Genomic DNA, 18750 nt, shown 5'->3' on the forward strand with positions numbered 1-18750 from the left:
TAATTTTCTTAAATTATACTGAATTAAAAAAAATTTCTTTAAGCCATAGCTGGAACTCAACTTGTAATATAAAATACATATACAGTCTACAGGTATTTATATACTAAGAACTAACATTTAATTTTCGTGGTTACTACTAATTTCAGCTGTCTGTAGAGTTTGCAAGAAAAAAATTAACTTTGCAACTGCAGTGATGCTGGGAACTTATTAAGAGAGAAACAAAATACCCTACAATAAAGCCTGGAATCATACTAACACCACATTAATAGTGTGTTCCGATTTGTTTCTTATTGTGAAGTAAATGTCTAAATTCAAATGCATATACTACGCTTATGTACGTATAAATAATCACTAAATTTGCATATATGTAAATTAGACTTCTTCATTCAGGTGAAATAAACGTTTCATTTTCAAACTGAGAAACTGTTTCCCCATTGTACTAAGCCTGTCAAATCCTAAGAAGATTATAAATTTAAACGTGCCTTGTTTTGCTTTCATGTGTAAACTATTAAATCGATAATACTGAAATTTTACATGGACATTCCTACGGCCCTGGGATGAATATAGGCCTAATCTTTCAAAAATCCCTCCGGGCTATGCCCCAGTGGTCTTAAAAGTAGCGACAAAATCCCATCTTGGTCTCTAAAGTTATGAAATGTTAATTAAAGAGTGTCCAATGTATCAACTGTTCTTTGTACACATTGTTTATTACTTTCAATTTGTCTATATCTATAGTAACATTCTCCAAAGAATTAAAATATTTTAACACCGCTTTAGGTATCAGTAGGTAAATACTCATCTATCTTACAAAATGCCCTAAAACAGAAGATGGTCAGAATTTGACTCCGAAGACTACCTTTGAGGCAATCAACAATAACAACTATGATATAAAGCAGCTATGGAACAAAAAGTAGGAACATCAAAGTAAATTACAATGATAATTAATGTACACTTTTCACATATTTTCTTGATTATGTGAAGAAGTTAAACTCTTCATTGGTGTTGAAAATATAAGTCACTCAAATCAGAAATGCTCATCCAGTTATGCAAAACCTAAGAAATTGCGTGCAATGTTGCGGGTAATTGCTAGTTTACGTATGCAGTGTGAGTTAAAAGTGTGGATACACTCTGTTTAGTTTTTGATGGATAAAGATAGAGAGATGGAACTTGGTACCTTTCTAGGAAATAGAAGTGAACTGTTTAGTCAGTGTTACAACTTTGCCAATTTCCCCAAAATAGGATTTTGGTGGGAGAGGGGGAGGGGCGGCTAAAAAGTTTTAAATGTAAAGACCTCATTTGAAAGGTTTTGATAAAAGAAGAACAACAGTGGAAACTAGAGCTTTCTATCTCAACTCTGTACAAAATGGCAGCTCATTGAAATGAATTAAGTTAAAAGCATGGATGGATCCTGCTCAACCTTCAATGGACATAGATCGAAAAATTAAACTCAGGACAACCGTCTAGAAAACAAAAGCGAACCATTTCTACAAAATGGGCCTTTTGGGGGGCAGTTTCAAATTTTTAAATGTAAAGCTACAGTATCACTAGTAATTACAATTATGTTTAGCAATAAAACCGCTAAAACTTACTAACCTATATTCTTTATATCAGATGTTGAAACTGCCAGAACAGTTTAACAATGTCTTAGCCTGTTGTAGAAACTTGAAATGGCACACTGTAAGAATTTTTTTGAATTTCCGCTACTATTATGTCCCTAAATTCATTAATGCATTGGGGTTTCATTTTATAGATGTTGTTTTTAATGTGACTCCAAACAGAAGTAGTCAAGTGGAGTTAGATCTGGCAATCTTGGTGGCCACTCCATACTTCCTCTTCTGCCTAGAACCAAGTGATTTAAAAAATATTTTTAAATATTTGCGGACATGCAGGCCATGGAAGAAAAAATATTTTAAAATATTTGCGGACATGCAGGCCATAGTGTGGTGCTCTACTGGAACCCAACTTCATTACAGTTGTTGGTTGCTACCTGGATTGCTGGATAAAGCTTTTTTTATACCAACTGGCATGTAAAACTGTATAAACTGATGTTTGAGATATACCTAATATTTTAGAAACATTTCTTGTTGAGACATGAGTATCCTTTATAACAGAATGTAAAACGTCAAGTAACAATGCTTTCATGTTTGTAGCAGATTTTGGTCGTCCAGGTTTAGGGTGGTTTTTAACACCTGTGCTGGAAACGTCAGGATTGTTTTGTGAACTCCTGATTTAGATACAGAATTTTGATTGGGATAAGTGTCATTAAATAAATTCCTTACTTTATCATAAGATCTAACCTGGAAGATAACGGAGACCTGCCCAGCAGGTAGTAAATGTGAAACAGTTTGAGTTTGTAAGAAAAGTGGTTGTCTATTGAAGTTATTTACTATCTGAATGTGGATGTTCATGTTTTGCCGTAATTAATTTCAATGAGCTGCCACTTTGTACTGGCTTGAGGAAGAAAGTCTTATACTTCCTAGATATCTTGAGTTCCATTCCTCCGTCTTTATCTATCAAAAACTAAACAGAGTGTATCCATACTTTTAACTCACACTGTATGTGTATAATAGTGTAGCAATTTGTTTTATACTGACAATTCCATATTTTATCAACAGATTTAAAAGAAGGAAGCTATTGTTAAATGAATATAATAACTACATGCAGACAATACATATATCAAAATTGTAAAGAAACATTAGTAGATTTGAAAAGCACCTCCTTAATCAAAAGTTCCTTAAAGTACACAACGTTTTTTATTTGTTTTACAAAAAAGAAGAACTTTCCAGAAGAAAGAGAGCCTGTGTAGGTATAAGTTCGACAGTTGTGATAAAAAGTGTAACAATTACAGACAAGATCTGAACCTTTGCTATCTCTAACTTGATCCCTATAGACTGACGCCCTAGACTGCTTGGCCTCCGGTTCTTTCACTTATGTTAAACATGTATAAAAATTCTTCTCTTCAAATTTGTATTTAATTTATTGTCGTATATCTGATTTTCACAAACACTCAGTTAAGAAACATGAGGCATAACATTTTGTACAGAACTGGCATCTGTTAAAGTAATAAATGAATAAAGTGTTTAAAGAATCAAAGATAGGTTTAAATTAAAAGTAGTTCAAAGGTCAAGTAAAGTCTGATAACTTATCAGGCTCACTAATTATAGTTCAAGTGACATTTATTTAAAAGTTTTGAGAACAGCATTTTTCTCTTAATTGTACTGATTTGTTAACAGGCATCATAATATGAATTACATGCAATAAACAAAGGGGCAATAAAAGAATCTTAAATTTAATTGGTTGTTGCAGTAATGTATTAGATTGGGTCAAAAATAACCTGTTTTATTCTTATTTTAAGTTCATTTCAATTTTTCACTAAATTTAGAATGAAAGTTTTGTTTTTAAATTCAATAGTTTTTTTTTAGTGTTTCAATAATTGAATATTAAGCGTATAGATTAAAATACAATTACTTAACACATTTATAAAAACTAAAAGTAAGAAAGTAATAGACAAATTATACTTGGGATTAAATTTATTTCTACATTGAATGGGAATTCTCAGTGAATTCCCTCTTATACAATATACATAATATATATATATATATATATATATATATATATATATATATATATATATAAAATTTAATGAAGTGACATAATTTTATCAAAATTTCAAGAAGCCAAAAAAAACATACTCCCGGAGCTTACACAAGCAGACTGCAGCTCTGCTTAAAATTTGACATTTAGGAGACAATTTATAAATTATATGTATATGCACTTATTGAATTCTTCTGTTATAAGTACTATATGAGAGAATAATATCTTTAAACATTATTGAGAGTACAATAATGTTTACTCTAAACATTATTGTAGACCCATCCAAGGGTGAAATTTTATCCAAAGAGTAAAAGAATCTACGAGTCTTTTCTTCTTTTATTTAAAACAAAATATTTTATACAAGAATTATAGGTAATTTATAAGGATCTAATTTGAGTATCTTTCTTCTTTTTTTTAGTAATAGGGAAAATATATGTTTTAAAATAGTTTATTACCTTTGTGAAAATTCTTTTTCTAAAGTGTCAAGGTCAAAATCCTGATGTATATATCATGATTTATATGGTGTTTATTTATATATAATAGTAATAGAATTATAAACTTTAGTAAAATATTTTGTTTTTAAGAAAAACAGTTTTTCTAGATTGAATGTAAATAGATTTACTCTAATAATTAATCATTCAAAATTTTTCACTAATACATTACGGTATTTTTATAAGAAAATTATAAACCAAGCACAAGTGTACAATAACATTGAAAGATTTTATCATCTACATTATGAATTTTAAGATATTTTAATGTAAAGAGTATTCACATTAACGTATATAAATAATAAAAAAACACCATCAATTGTTCGTGATATTACTGTGTTTCATCCACCTATAAACATTGTTTTGGTACAACAGTCACTATCTCAAATGTTCACAAATCACTAAAAACATTTAAAAACTTAGGGTTTTTATAAGGATCTTTTCCTACTATGACCATTGGTGACATAGCATCAAATTGACAAAGAGCACTCACAATGCAATAGCTTCAAAAACCTGATATTATTCTGTAGTCTGAAAGGCGCTGAAAGTAGTGGTACCATCTTCAAGCGTCAAAAGTAAAATACTCAGCTTAAAAAAAACTTGAAAATAGTGTACGGAATGAAATTTTGCCCACTAGTGTGATAGTGATGAGTGAAAGTAATTTTTATGTATAGTTTATAATATTTTGTGGAATTGTAATTAATAATAATAAACTAAACAGATATATACCGTTATAATCAGTCTACATCCAAAGTATTTTCATATTTATCATCCAGTTATCAAAGTCTACAAGTTTTCATTATTTGTAATGTTTGAAATAAAATTTAAAGTTTAATTATCTTAAAAAGCCTTTTTAATATAATCATACATATACTGATGTTTATAAGAACTTAAATTTATAGGGTCAACAAATTTGATGTCTAAATGAAATTATGAAAACTTATTTTTTGAATGTTCCTAGTATTTAACCAGATAGATTATTTTGTTCTAAATATTTTATGTATATAGTTTTATATGTGATATGTGATGGATTGAAGGTATCAAATATACATAGCAGTATTGCAGTGTTTTTGTTCATGTTGTTATTCAAAAGATAATTTATTAAAGATTCTAAGTTAATCATAATGGTCTGTCCTTCTTTGTTGCAGGTATCAGCCATTGAACTGGTAACGTGACTGCAATGTCGCGTTTAAGGTTGAGAGCGTTTCAGCTCGACAGTCTAGCGTAGTTGTGCATTATGGACTCATACGATTTGTTCGGAGAAGATGTGGGAGGGAGCATGTTGGACAGCCTGCCGGACTTGGGGTCTGAAAACTTTGAGCCGACGCCTCAGCAGAGGGACAATGCCGGCAGTACGGCCGCACCGTACCCCCACCAACCTTACCAGATGCATCAACCTGACCTGCATCAGGAGTCCCCACTCCAGAAGCTGGCATCGTTCGGTGGAGATTTTACTTCTGCCGCACCTAACCATATGCAAAGCGACCCGGCGATGTTCCACCAGAATCACAGAGGGTACGACAGCACGCCCAGGGCGATGTGTCCGACCAATCCGAGCAGCAGTTACGGCAGGACTATGATGCCTCAGCAGCACGACATGAGGCGAGCAGGGGCTCCACCACCGGCAGGCAACCAATACGCACCTTATTCGGATAATATATACAGCATGGATCAGAGTCAGGGCATTCCAGACAGCACACTGCAAGGTTGGAACAGTGGGCACGCTTATCCGGGCCCGGGTCCTATGAGGCACTACGGCCAGATGGCTCCCCCCAATGCCTACAGACAGCAGCACATGTACCATCAAGAGAACCCCTTAGCGAGTCAACAGAAGCTCGGGCAACCGCAGTTTGGCGGTAACCAACAAACACTCATGGCACCCATGATGAGTTCTCACCAGAGTATGGGGACCAATAGCAATTATCAGAGGCAACAAGCCATGTACCCTCAGCAGAACATGGTTTACCCTGGGAGTACGGGATATCCCGGTTACAATGTACATCAACAAGCACCCAGAATGCCTCCTCACCACCTTCAGTACCCTGGACAAGTTGACATGGCCGCCAGTCAACCTGGAGCACCTTATAACCACATGCAGGGGATCCCAGGTCAGATGGGACATCCGGGATTCCCCCAACAGCAGCAGCAGCAACAACAACAGCAGCAACAACAGATGACCAGGCCTATCGGTATTGAAGTGAGTGGGGCTTCTCAATATCCAGGGGCTGCATCAGTTCCAGTTCCGACCAGCTCAGCACCTGCGCCTACTCCTCCGAAACCTCTCAACCAAGGAAGTCCTCAGCCTCAGTATCGCCCACCCACAGCACCATTCCCACAGCTCTCTCCTCAGATGTCGCCTCGACCTCAGATGTCACCGAGACCACAGATGTCTCCGAGGCCTGTAATGTCTCCAGCAAAGCCCACGACATTATCACCACATCCTCATCCGCAGCAGACTACACTTTCACCTCGACCTGCTACCGCTTTAACACCCAAAACCAGTACATCCTCGCCAGCATCGTACCCACAGCAGAGTACACTGCAGCAGTTGGAGCAGATGGTCATGCCTCCTGTCAGTGGCTCATCTTCTGACTATCCTTCATACAGAGGACCTCCACAAGCGACTCCTCCTCACTGGCCACCTTCTAGACCAGTAAATGGAGGAATGGGTATGGGAATGGAGCAGGGAATGCCTCCTTACATGCCTCCAGAAGAGTCAAGATCCATGGAACCTCCAAAATCTGTTCCTATGCCCGTACCTCAAATGCCCGGCAACATGAATGTTCCAGGAATGCCTGATATTAATCTACAATCGCAGTCACCTGTGGTCAGTGATGCCAGTGGAGTTCCTAGCAACAGTGAATTTCCACCTCCACAACAGCAGCAGCAGCAACAACAACAGCAGCAACAACAACAACCACCTCCACCCACCCAACAATTACAGCCACCTCCTCAACAGACTGTCCCTACTTCCCCACAGTCTCAGCCACCTCCTCCACAACAGCAACCTTCCATGCCCCAACAACCTCATGAAAAATTTTCATCACCTCCCCATATTCCCCAGACACCATTGCCAAATGAAATGACTTCACCAAACATGGAATTGAATAAACCACCAATTCATGTTCCTGCTACATCATCTGCCAACACCACTCTAGATCCTGTCACTGGTAATATGGTTCCTGTACAACCCAACAGTTACAACAATCTTCAGTATCCTAACAACAAAGTGGAGGATATGATGAGTCCACCTACAGAACAACCTCCGATGATGCAAGGACCACCGGATATCGGACCTCCTCATCAGCCCACCATGTATCCTGGTCCAGACCCAACTCGACCTCCCATGTATCAGCCTCCTATCAGTCACCAGCAGGAGATGGCAGCTCTACAACAGCAGTTGCAAGAGGCTTATTGCATGCCACCAACTCCTGAAGTTCAAATTAGAGTGAGTATGCTACTATATTATTTAAAACATTAATCTAAATTCAATGCTTACATAATTATTAATAATGCTATCTTACTTTTTCAGACTGAATCAAGATAAATATCATATATTGCTAAGATCAGTTGTAATTTATATGAAATACAAATAATTTATTATCACAAGTGAAGGTGTATTGAACAATGCACTAAGGGTCAATCCATTTCAAATCACCCAGGTCATGTTGCTCAACATTTTTAATTTGCCTAATTTTTTTTATTATGAGTTCCCTATGGGTAGACAATCACAAAACACTATTTGAAAAAATTTTACAAGCCGTAGTTTTTTCCTGGCGGCCATTTTTAAAATGGCGGTTTTGCAGATTTTAGTAAAATACGCGGTTCGCGAAAAGTTTAATTGCCAAGCTATTTTTAAAGATATCAGAATAATCCAAAAACCAGTGTGTTCAGAATAAAATGAACTTCAATTTGACATTATAATAATGTTTCTTTTGTACAAGAAAGTCAGTCAAACTTGTTCTGCAAAATCTCGGAAGAAAATCATCAATTGTTACTTTTTAAGACCATAAAAGTTGAAGAAGGAAAAAAGACTCACTACTAATATTTTATTTCTTTGTTGAAAACTAATATAACTAACTACTGAAAAAGTGTTAGCCCTGAGAATGCTCTCCTTTTTTTTTCTAGAGCTTTTCAAAAATGGCCGAAAGCGTAATAATGTCAATTTTCTAGGGTTAATAACTAAAAAGGGACTGAATGAAAATAAATGAAAATTTTACAGAATGTTCTTTATACAAATAGGAATATCTCATAAAAAAAATATGACTGAGACTTAACTACATTTAGAGATATACAGCATTGAATTTCAGTTAAAAGCGCTACACTTTTTCTCGCTTGTGCGGTACCAAGTTAGCAAACAAGGGCTTGTTTAAATCATTATGTTAACAATAAACTTATATTTAATGCTCAAAACATTATATTCCTTATTTAAACCTACTTAGGATTTACAATAAAAATTATTTAAAACCAGAAAAATAATGGTATAAATAAACAATACTCATAACCACAAAATAGCACTTGCGCAATTTAGGAAAATAATTTGTTTAGATCTATTATACATTCAAAATGTATATGCATTTAAATTTATGTTCTAATATATAATATTATCAAATACATTTTATAAAATACATGATGTAAAAATATGTGTTAGTACCTGAGGAATATTTTAAAATAGTAACTCATAATCTTACACAGTGAGAACAATAGGTAAGAATCATAATTCTTCAACTTAACTTACCGATACAATTTTGTACTACACTTGCATACAGTATCCACATAATATTCTTCTTCTGTGCATTTAGATTTAAAACATTGGTTTCAATTACTTGTTGGCTGCAATTTTCATCAGCGAATTAAATAAAGATGATATTTCATTACATAGTTTCTCATTTATGTTATGTGTCCTACCAGACACGGTTGTTAGTTCCAGTAGAGTCACCTTTCGCACTATTTTCTTAGCAGGCACCCAGGCAGTGTCATTTTTGGAAAACTGGAAGGCAGTTTTTGGTCCAGAAGGATGAAAGAAATGCACTAATACATCATTGTTGACTTCATTTTTGTCTTCGATTTTACCAAGCCACCACTTGTCATCATAGATACAAGCAACATAGTCATTACTCGTAAAAGATGATACATTTGTACAAAATTGTCGATGTTTGATGATCATAAAAGTTTGAGCCTGCAGAAGTAACAAAACATCTTATTTGGTTGCCACTTATGGGGATGTATCTGTGATAGCTTCTTGTTCCTTTCACTGGTAAACAGCATTCAAATCTCTCTGTAAGTTTTGTTTCCATTTGCTTGATTTCGGCTGAAGGAACAAAAATATACTGAACTCCAGTAACTTAATATTTTCTCAACAATATTTGAACATATCTTGTGGAGTCAGGATATGTTCAGTGTAAGGTCTTTTAAGTGAAGCTCGTGTAACTTCCCGTTTCGTGGTTCCCCCAATACCATCGCAAGAATTCTTCCCGTGTGATGAGGCAAAGAAATTCCATTCTGCTTTTAAACCGAAATCATTTTTGTGTAGGCAGACATTAATGAAGTTTTTCTTATTTTTGTACTGGCTGCTTGCTCCATCGCTAAAGTAAATTACCATTTCAAAATTAGGGTTTATCTTCTTTATTTCACTAATTAGGTGATGTTGAAATATGTACACAGTTGTGGTATTGTGATCAAGATGGTCACTAATTTTTCTGGTTTTAAATAATTTTTATTGTAAATCCTAAGTAGGTTTAAATAAGGAATATAATGTTTTGAGCATTAAATATAAGTTTATTGTTAACATAATGATTTAAACAAGCCCTTGTTTGCTAACTTGGTACCGCACAAGCGAGAAAAAGGGTAGCGCTTTTAACTGAAATTCAATACTGTATATCTCTAAATGTAGTTAAGTCTCAGTCATAATTTTTTTATGAGATATTCCTATTTGTATAAAGAACATTCTGTAAAATTTTCATTTATTTTCATTCAGTCCCTTTTTAGTTATTAACCCTAGAAAATTGACATTATTACGCTTTCGGCCATTTTTGAAAAGCTCTAGAAAAAAAGGAGAGCATTCTCAGGGCTAAAACTTTTTCAGTAGTTAGTTATATTAGTTTTCAACAAAGAAATAAAATATTAGTAGGCTAGTGAGTCTCTTTTCCTTCTTAAACTTTTATGGTCTTAAAAAGTAACAATTGATGATTTTCTTCCGAGATTTTGCAGAACAAGTTTGACTGACTTTCTTGCACAAAAGAAACATTATTATAATGTCAAATTGAAGTTCATTTTATTCTGAACACACTGGTTTTTGGATTATTCTGATATCTTTAAAAATAGCTTGGCAATTAAACTTTTCGCGAACCGCATATTTTACTAAAATCTGCAAAATCGCCATTTTAAAAATGGCCGCCAGGAAAAAACTACGGCTTGTAAAATTTTTTCAAATAGTGTTTTGTGATTGTCTACCCATAGGGAACTCATAATAAAAAAATTAGGCAAATTAAAAATGTTGAGCAACAAATTTTATTTTTATTGGGTGATTTGAAATGGATTGACCCTAAATTTTTAAATAAATTAATGATCTATCCACAGTATTAAAATGGTATATAGTGACTGTATGGTAAAAAACAACCATAAAAATATTAAATAGCAGCAGTCGGCTAATTAAAATAATTTCACATTCTGTAAAATGTTTATTCACCATATAAACGAATAATCTTAAAATGCAGGAATAATATCTATTTTAGCATTCATAAGTACAGTAGTTTAGGAGCTGTAACAGCATAAGCATATTTACTCTCAGAATTACAAAACCATGACTTAATAACTGTAGTGTTGCGAATTACGTTAGTAGTGAATTACAATAACTCACAAGTAATGAATTATTTCCAAAAGCATACAATATTAGAAGTAAAATCCTATTTAAAATTAGAACAAGATGGTTTGTTTTTCTGTTTCTTTTAAGTTATAATTTTTCACTGATTTATTGTGGCTTGTCAACGGTTTTAGAGCAGTAAAATAGATCAGCTGATTATAAAAAAACAGTAAAATAATAATATTCACTATCAGTAATACCTGTATACAATATTGAACTGCCAATTTATTGTCTGGCCTTATATGTTCTGCCAATTATGCCTTGCCTCAGTATGTTTAAAGTTAAATATACTGACATATTTTGTTTTTCTTTTGTATTATATATCATTAATAAAACATCTTTGTTAAAAATTAAATGTTAAAGCACTACTACAGTGCAAAAATCACCAGTCAAAGGTTAAATTCTGTCACCACAGAAGTCCACAAAAGTGTTAGTGATATCAATTTTTACCTGAGACAGTTACTTCAATAAAGATTTCATGGCAATATATTTATGATTTATAATTATAATGTACACGTAAATTTGTCTGTCATTAGTTACACGAATAAAAAAAGGAAATGAAAATTCTTATACTACAAATTGCTCTTTATAAATATATATTTGATGAATTTAATAACTACTGTTTGAGTAATATTTGGACATTTTATTTTATTTTTTTTTTGTTTTTATCATGATCTAGCAAAAAAACATTTGAAGTATACCAGAATATAATTTTATTTACAATATAAAGTACATCATACTCACACAATACCTGTTAATGTTTACCACATATCAAAAATATCTTAAATCGAATTTAAAAAATTCAGCGTGATTTCAAAAGGAAAAAGTACATTTAAGAAGATATTAAGAGTAAATAACCTGTTTGTAAAATGGTAGTTTAGGAAATTAAATGAACAAGTATAGTTAAAAATATTGGTATTAAAATCAATAATTGGATGCTAACGGTGTACGTATTTATTTGTGTTCAATCAATATACATTTTATGTATTGTGATAAAACATTTTCCAGTGGATATTACAAGATCTCTTACAGATGGAATAGAATAGACTTTAAAGTAATGAACACAGTTAGCAACTGAAAACAAATAAACTTCACAGAGCAAACAAAAAAATGACAAGAACATTGCTTAAACACAGAATGTAGTATTGTATTTGTCAAGTGAATAAATGAACAAACAAGTACAGTACAGTGACAAGGAAGTAGCACACAAACCCCCCAGACAAGGATGGTTAAGGATGGAGAAGGAGGGGTAAGGCAAGGATGGTTAATTGTGTGTTGATTGCAGATGGCCCACCTTCAAGACCGGATCAATATGTTACAACAGCATGAAGCCAATGACCAATGTATGGGTGGAGCTCTATGTTTACTACAGAGTCCAATATATAATGCTGGCCCATTGGAGTCCTATCTTCATGTAAGATTTTGGGCCACCCAAATAACGTTTTAACCCCCACCCTCCCCTTTTTAATTTCATGTGTTCTTTTACACCGTCATGTGTTTTTTCTGTTTGACTATGCCATGGTGTCTATAGTTACCACGTTTGGTGTGGCTGGTGTACAAGGGTTTTATTTATTTGTTCTACGGTTTTGTTAATTTTAGGTTTACGCCCTTTTTTTAAATTATTATATAGCATGTCATTAATTTGGCCTTAGGCTCGCCCTCATGTGAAATTTATGTTTTGCATGTTCAACATTAGGTCATGGTTAGATTTATTTTAAAATGCTATTATTGTATAAAAATTGGTGTTTTGTATCTTTTTTAGTCCAGGATTAATTATTTTTTTTGTAACAAAGTATTTTTTTATAGCCAACGCTATTTTATTTATGGATAATAGTTCATACTCATGAATAACTTCAGTTAGTGTAATTTAATGACCACCTCAACAATGAAACCCATGACCTTCCTGTTATAAAGTTGAACCTTATCTGCAAGCTGAGAAGGAATTATGTATTTAAAATGGATACAAAGTATAATATTTCATTATGCTTTTGGTGGGAAATTCATGTATTATTCATATACATCATACTAAGGAGCATTTTAGATGAGTTAGCATTTGTAACTTAAAAGCAGCAAAATTGAAAAAATTCGTAAAATTGTGTATTATTGTTTTAAGGTTTATTGAACAACAAAATGTAACATTTTTGTGTTCACCTCTTGAATGACAATTTTGGGGAAAATAAGTAAAATATGATTCTGTATACATTTTCTGATCGTTACTGTGAAAATGCTCGGAAGTTTTTAATTTATAGGTACCATACATTACGTTAGTTGAAAGTCAAAACTTTGGATTCTTTTGTATTTTAATCAGATTTTTTAGTTTGAAAAAATTTGCAATATATTTTTTAATTTACAGTTTAATATTTTTCATTTAAAGCCCAGTTTATTCTTTACAACATGATATGAATTGGAAGATAATCTGTAAAAAAAAATAAAGAAATGCAAAGGCAGTCGCGGGACTGACCAACAGAAGTGACTACTTCTTATGACAGGTTGTGAATATATGTATATTTAAAAAAAGTATGTTTCATAATTATTAAAAGGTTATTTTTTATATTTTAAAATAATACGAGACACTAATCCTTTAACATAAAAAGTTTTTATATTTTATATTAACTTTATATATATATTTTACTTTTCATATAATACATTTCATATATTACAACGATCACTGATTTCTAAATAAAAAAGTAATAAATATTAAGACATTTTCATTATTATTGTTTATATTAGTTTCTATAATTTGGTTGGTATTATTTTCACTATAATTTTGTATTTTTGAAATAATTACTTCATTTTAATTGTCATTATATTCTATAAATGAAATTATTGGTAGATAACGGAAATAATAAATACAAATTCTGGAATAGTCTTGCTAAATATCTTGTAAACATACCATCTATTGTTGTTCCATATCTCGTACTAATGTTTTTATTGTTTGGCATTGTTAAATTTAATTGATCTTTTATAAAGTCAATTAATGGTTTTGACGTTCATTCAGCAAAATTTGTATTAAAATCTGTTTTTACGTGTATTAATTTTTTTTATTGGATGTAATGTAAGGCTCAATGTAATTAAATAAAAATTATAATTATAATCATCAGAAATACTAATTTTCTTCCAAGATTAAATTACACTATAGCTTTGTTAGCCAGAAAAGATCCAATCAATTTATTTTTAATACTTTAAACATACATCCATAGCCCTTGAAAGTAGTTACTTTAACCCTTCAACGCGTTTTGCCGTACTAGGTACGTCATGACACTTTTACTTGAGATCGCGTTTTGCCGTACTGAGTACGTCATGGAGTAGTCGGTTATTTTTGTAGCTGTAACAGACGACTATCGAATGTTTTCAATGAAAAATTTATACCAATCAAAAGGAGAAGATTCAAACTTTCGATTAATTGAGTCGATATCTCGAAAAATCGATCTTTAGAAAAAAATATCTGAGAAATCAGCTGTATTCAAGACGCCGTCATTGCCGTGCAGCCGATCGTTTGTCAGCTTACGTTTGTTGTTGTTTACAGTCATTGTTAGTATGATGGTTATGTTCAAACTGACATATTTTTGTGTGTTTTACGTTCCTTTGTTTAGTTATTATTATTAGTTTTACAAGCTAACTATATTGTTTTGAAGAAGGAAATCCCGTTTTGACAGGAACAATTTGTTGTGTTTTATAAACATGAGTTGGGGATGGTTTGTAGGTTAGCTAGCTTTTAGGGAAATTAACCTAAAGTAGGTTAATTTTGTTTAATTTTAGCTAATTTTAAACACTAACAACATAGAAGTATAATAAAATAATTATAAACTTGGGTAATTTGCTTATATTATTTATAAAACACAAAATCTCTAAAAAAACCGCCAGAAAAATCAACGCAGGAGGGAGTATGACCATGAAAAAAAAATAACGCGTTGAAGGGTTAACAAGGAGCAATAGTAACATCTCACTAGCATGGCTGAATAGCCACTGAACTGAATAGAGAAACACACTGACTCAAAATGGTCGCGATAGTCCTGCTCCTAGCGGCTACAGAGCAAACGTGTATGTGGTGTAGTGTTCCGTGACACGAAACAAAAGTTTTTTTCCCTCATGTAAAACATACATCCATAGCCCACCAAAATAGTCCTGTGCATAAACAAAAATGTTATACCCGTTTTTTACGAAATCTCTTGTTTGAATTTAAGTTTTATAGATATTTTTAGCGATGTTGTATAAGGCGAGACAAATATAAATAAAATTCATATTTCTATACAAAAAAAAAGAGAAATATGTATTCATTTTCTATACATGTTTTCGAGATATAAAATCAAACACGATATTGTTATATTGGCCCAAAATATATTACAGCTTCCCACTGCTAGATCTATTGCCAATGAAAGACTTTAGAACAGACACTTTTCTTGTACTTAAAAAGATGTCATAACAATGTTTTGCACTGGACTTGAAAAGATGTCATAACAATGTTTTCAGTACATATTTCTGTATTACAATCTTCTATATTTCTATCTCTACTAGAACAATGAATCAAAAAAATTGTTAGAACTGCGTGTTCCTACAACCTTTATCGGGGCAATAGCAATATCAAGACTAAAAACTAATATGTTTTCATTTCAAAAGAATTGACAGTGTTAAAATGCAACAAAAAGAACAACAGAAGCAATTATATACTTTTTAGTGTTTTTACTAAAATGAAAAACACAGTTATCCCATGTAAAACATCTAAAAATACAAATTAATTTTAAACCAAACTACGTTTGTTCATTACACTAGTTGCCAGAACAGAAATTGTCTCAGTGATAGGAATTCACAAACCATAGAGGAAGGAAAAGTATACAAAAAAGCCATTATAGAGACTTCCGAATCTATTATATATGAAGTCCTTCATTATTTGTAGCAATAGTGAAGTATACAATTTATAAAATAAAGTCAACAGCGTATGTACGGCAAGTACTGAAAGTGTTTTGACCGTAGACATTCATGAAGCAACATATGAATGGAGAGTTGCTCGCTTGATACCACAAAACATCTGTCCATGGCAGCAGTCTCAACACAATGCTAAACGCTGTTTTTTTCCGTTTCGTGGTTTTGAAACAATTCTGCTATACAACATCAATTTAAATAAATATAAATCTGCTTATTTGGAACAAAACAGTTATTTAAATGATTATTTCTGTGGAAATAGTACAAATTTACAGATGATAATGATAAAATGTTATTGGCAAAACACAAAATTAACCAATTATACAAACAGAATATTTAACTCCTTCATAATCCTATTCTTTTACCTAAATAATGTTAAACCAAGGTCTTACTGTTACAATCGTGTTGCCTTTATTTATAAATGTGAAGATAGGAGTGATTTAACAAATATTAATAAAACTACTTGGATTAGTCGTTAAAAAACCAGAGAAGAGTGGGCCTTTTGAATTCAGTCACAGTTGCATGAATAACCCTTAAAAATCACCGCCAAGGGAGGGAAAAATGACCATATGAATAAAATTACTAATTGAAGTAGCCATTCCTTAGTTTGCAGGACTGTTCTAAAAATGTTGTCCTATTTGTATTTGGTGTGATTCCGAATTGTGCTCACTAAATTTAGCCTATACGAATCTGTAAGGAATTTGCATTTGACTGTCTCAGAAATAAGGCTCATTGGAGCAAAAATATCCAACTCAAATGTGGCTGGAAAAGGGAAAACTTATTTCAGAAGAATGTGTAATTGATCACTTACAAATATTTTAAAGTTGTGTTGTATTTTTAGCTGATTATCATCAAAGTCTATTAAAAAAATATTGTGTTTGTTCTTGGTTTGGGGTCTAGTTAAAAAATATTGTGTATGTTTTTGGTATGATACCTAAATTATTAATTTCAACATTTTAAAACGGTTTTAGTGTGAGTAAGACTTGTTTGTTTGTTTGTAATTGTTATTGATATTATTAAATTTGTGCCTAGTAAATAACAAAATAAGTAATTAAAACACTCTGATGATTATTATATTTTTTATGTATTAAATGCCCAACAACAGTATCCATAGTGTGTATTTTAAGGTGGAAGCAGTTTGAGCAAGGTGATTAGACATTGTGTCTGGTTTTGGCCATTACTTGGTACCTCTATATCCTTTTTATGTTACTTATTTGAAAGGATCTGTGTATATTCAAACAGTTAGTTGTTGTTAGTTTGTTTGTTGTTATTTAATAAAACTAAATTTAGGATATTTAAAAAAGCAACCATACTTGTTATACTTTTGACTATTAATTCCTTTGTTAAAGTCAGTTGGTTGATTTAAAACAAATTTGTTATTTTGCTTCATATTCATTGTTATTATAATAGCAAGGTTAAATTATTTTTATGTAGTACACATTTTTCTTTGTAGTATCCACTAAATATTGTGTATGGCACTTTTTTTTATTTAAATAATTTTGCTTACTTTGTTTTGGAAGTCGTTATTCAGTGACAAATGTAGATATGTCTTTACATTGCATTGTTGTTATTGCATTGTGGGCCATAGATGCTGCGTGCGCTTGCTTCTTTTCAGTGGACCAGAGGCTGATAGGTGCATTTGCTTTATCCTCAATTCTGCGTTTGGCATTAACAACAGTAATGTTTTATATTTATGGTAGTCTTCTTATCTTGTTGTTCTCACAGTAATACAAAAAACATCTGGAATGAGCACAGATGGCTATATTTTGTTCTACTAGGTTTGTAAATGGCTCTAGAGATTATTGTTGGAAAGTGAAAATGACGGAAATAATAATTTATTTTGGAAGAATATATTTAATTGCCAAACACTTTTTACCAATAATATTTTTAATTCTCACACTGGGGCTTGAATGCTAATGCAAATAACTCTGGCTGCAGTGTGTCACATGCTAAGGTTTTTCAGGGTTTTGTTTTGTGGTGGCAAGTATTTTTCTACCACTTTTTTAATACATTTGTGATTGTAGTTTGTATATTAATTTTTAACACAAAAAACAATGTTCACTAGATGCCTGGTGTGGGAGGAAGAGGGAAAGGGAGGGGAAGAGGAAGCGGTACTCCAAAAGTTAGGAAGAGTCGCAAGAAGAACGAACAGCCCCCAATGATGTTTCCACCTCAGCTCCAGGAGAACATGGCAATGCCGATGATGGATGGAGGGATGATGGAGCCTCCAGGGAATCCCGGGATGGCAATGGGCCAGGAAATGGATGACCAACCTCCTGTGTTGGAGCCATGCAACCTGCCGCCACCTCCTCCTCCTGAGAGTAGCGTCTTCAACTTTACCGAGGACGAGGAGCCGCCTCCTCCCCTGCATGGGGAAGGCTTGAAGAAAGCAAAATCTCCTAGGTATTAATTTTGAAATTGATTTTAAAGTTATTTTACTAACTTGGCACATTATTTTTGACTTGACAATTATTTTTCTAAATTTTCACATGCCACTATTTTATTTTAGAGGAATCATGGCCAAAAACAATGGAGAAAGCCTTCTTTACATACAACATGAATTAAATGTAATTTCTATGGTTTAATTTTAATTTTATCAGTTTTGTACTTGACCAAAAAGCTCACAATATTTTCAATTTATAATATGCATGCTTTGTTTAAAATGTTTTGTGTGTTATTGTTTAGATTTCATGAAGCTTGTGCTTTTGCAGGAAACCGAGAAAACCACGAGAGCCTAAAACACCTAAGGAACCCAAACCTCCTAAAGAACCAAAACCACCCAAAGAAGCTAAAACACCAAAAACTCCTAAAACTAAAACGCCAAGAAAGAAACGTGAACCTAAAGTTGCTTCTGAGTCGGGTGAAAAGGGAAAAAGGTAAGAAAAA

The 18750-nt window shown here is 32.7% G+C and overlaps 1 protein-coding gene across 7 annotated transcripts in view; it reads left to right on the plus strand.

Annotated features, from left to right (window-relative positions):
- Positions 1-18750, plus strand: part of LOC124364768 (chromodomain-helicase-DNA-binding protein 7) — a 97064-nt gene that overhangs the window by 24560 nt on the left and 53754 nt on the right. For 6 of the 7 annotated variants that reach the window (XM_046820497.1, XM_046820500.1, XM_046820499.1 and 3 more), the window contains exons 2-5: positions 5231-7530; positions 12230-12358; positions 17930-18267; positions 18576-18740. In XM_046820497.1, the coding sequence (XP_046676453.1) occupies positions 5320-7530; positions 12230-12358; positions 17930-18267; positions 18576-18740 (2843 nt within the window). In that variant the 5' untranslated portion in view covers positions 5231-5319. The remainder of the gene's footprint in view (positions 1-5230; positions 7531-12229; positions 12359-17929; positions 18268-18575; positions 18741-18750) is intronic. The other variant, XM_046820501.1, reaches the window with a different exon arrangement.

This window comes from Homalodisca vitripennis, chromosome 6, assembly GCF_021130785.1.
Source record: "Homalodisca vitripennis isolate AUS2020 chromosome 6, UT_GWSS_2.1, whole genome shotgun sequence".
NCBI classification, from domain to species: domain Eukaryota; kingdom Metazoa; phylum Arthropoda; class Insecta; order Hemiptera; family Cicadellidae; genus Homalodisca; species Homalodisca vitripennis.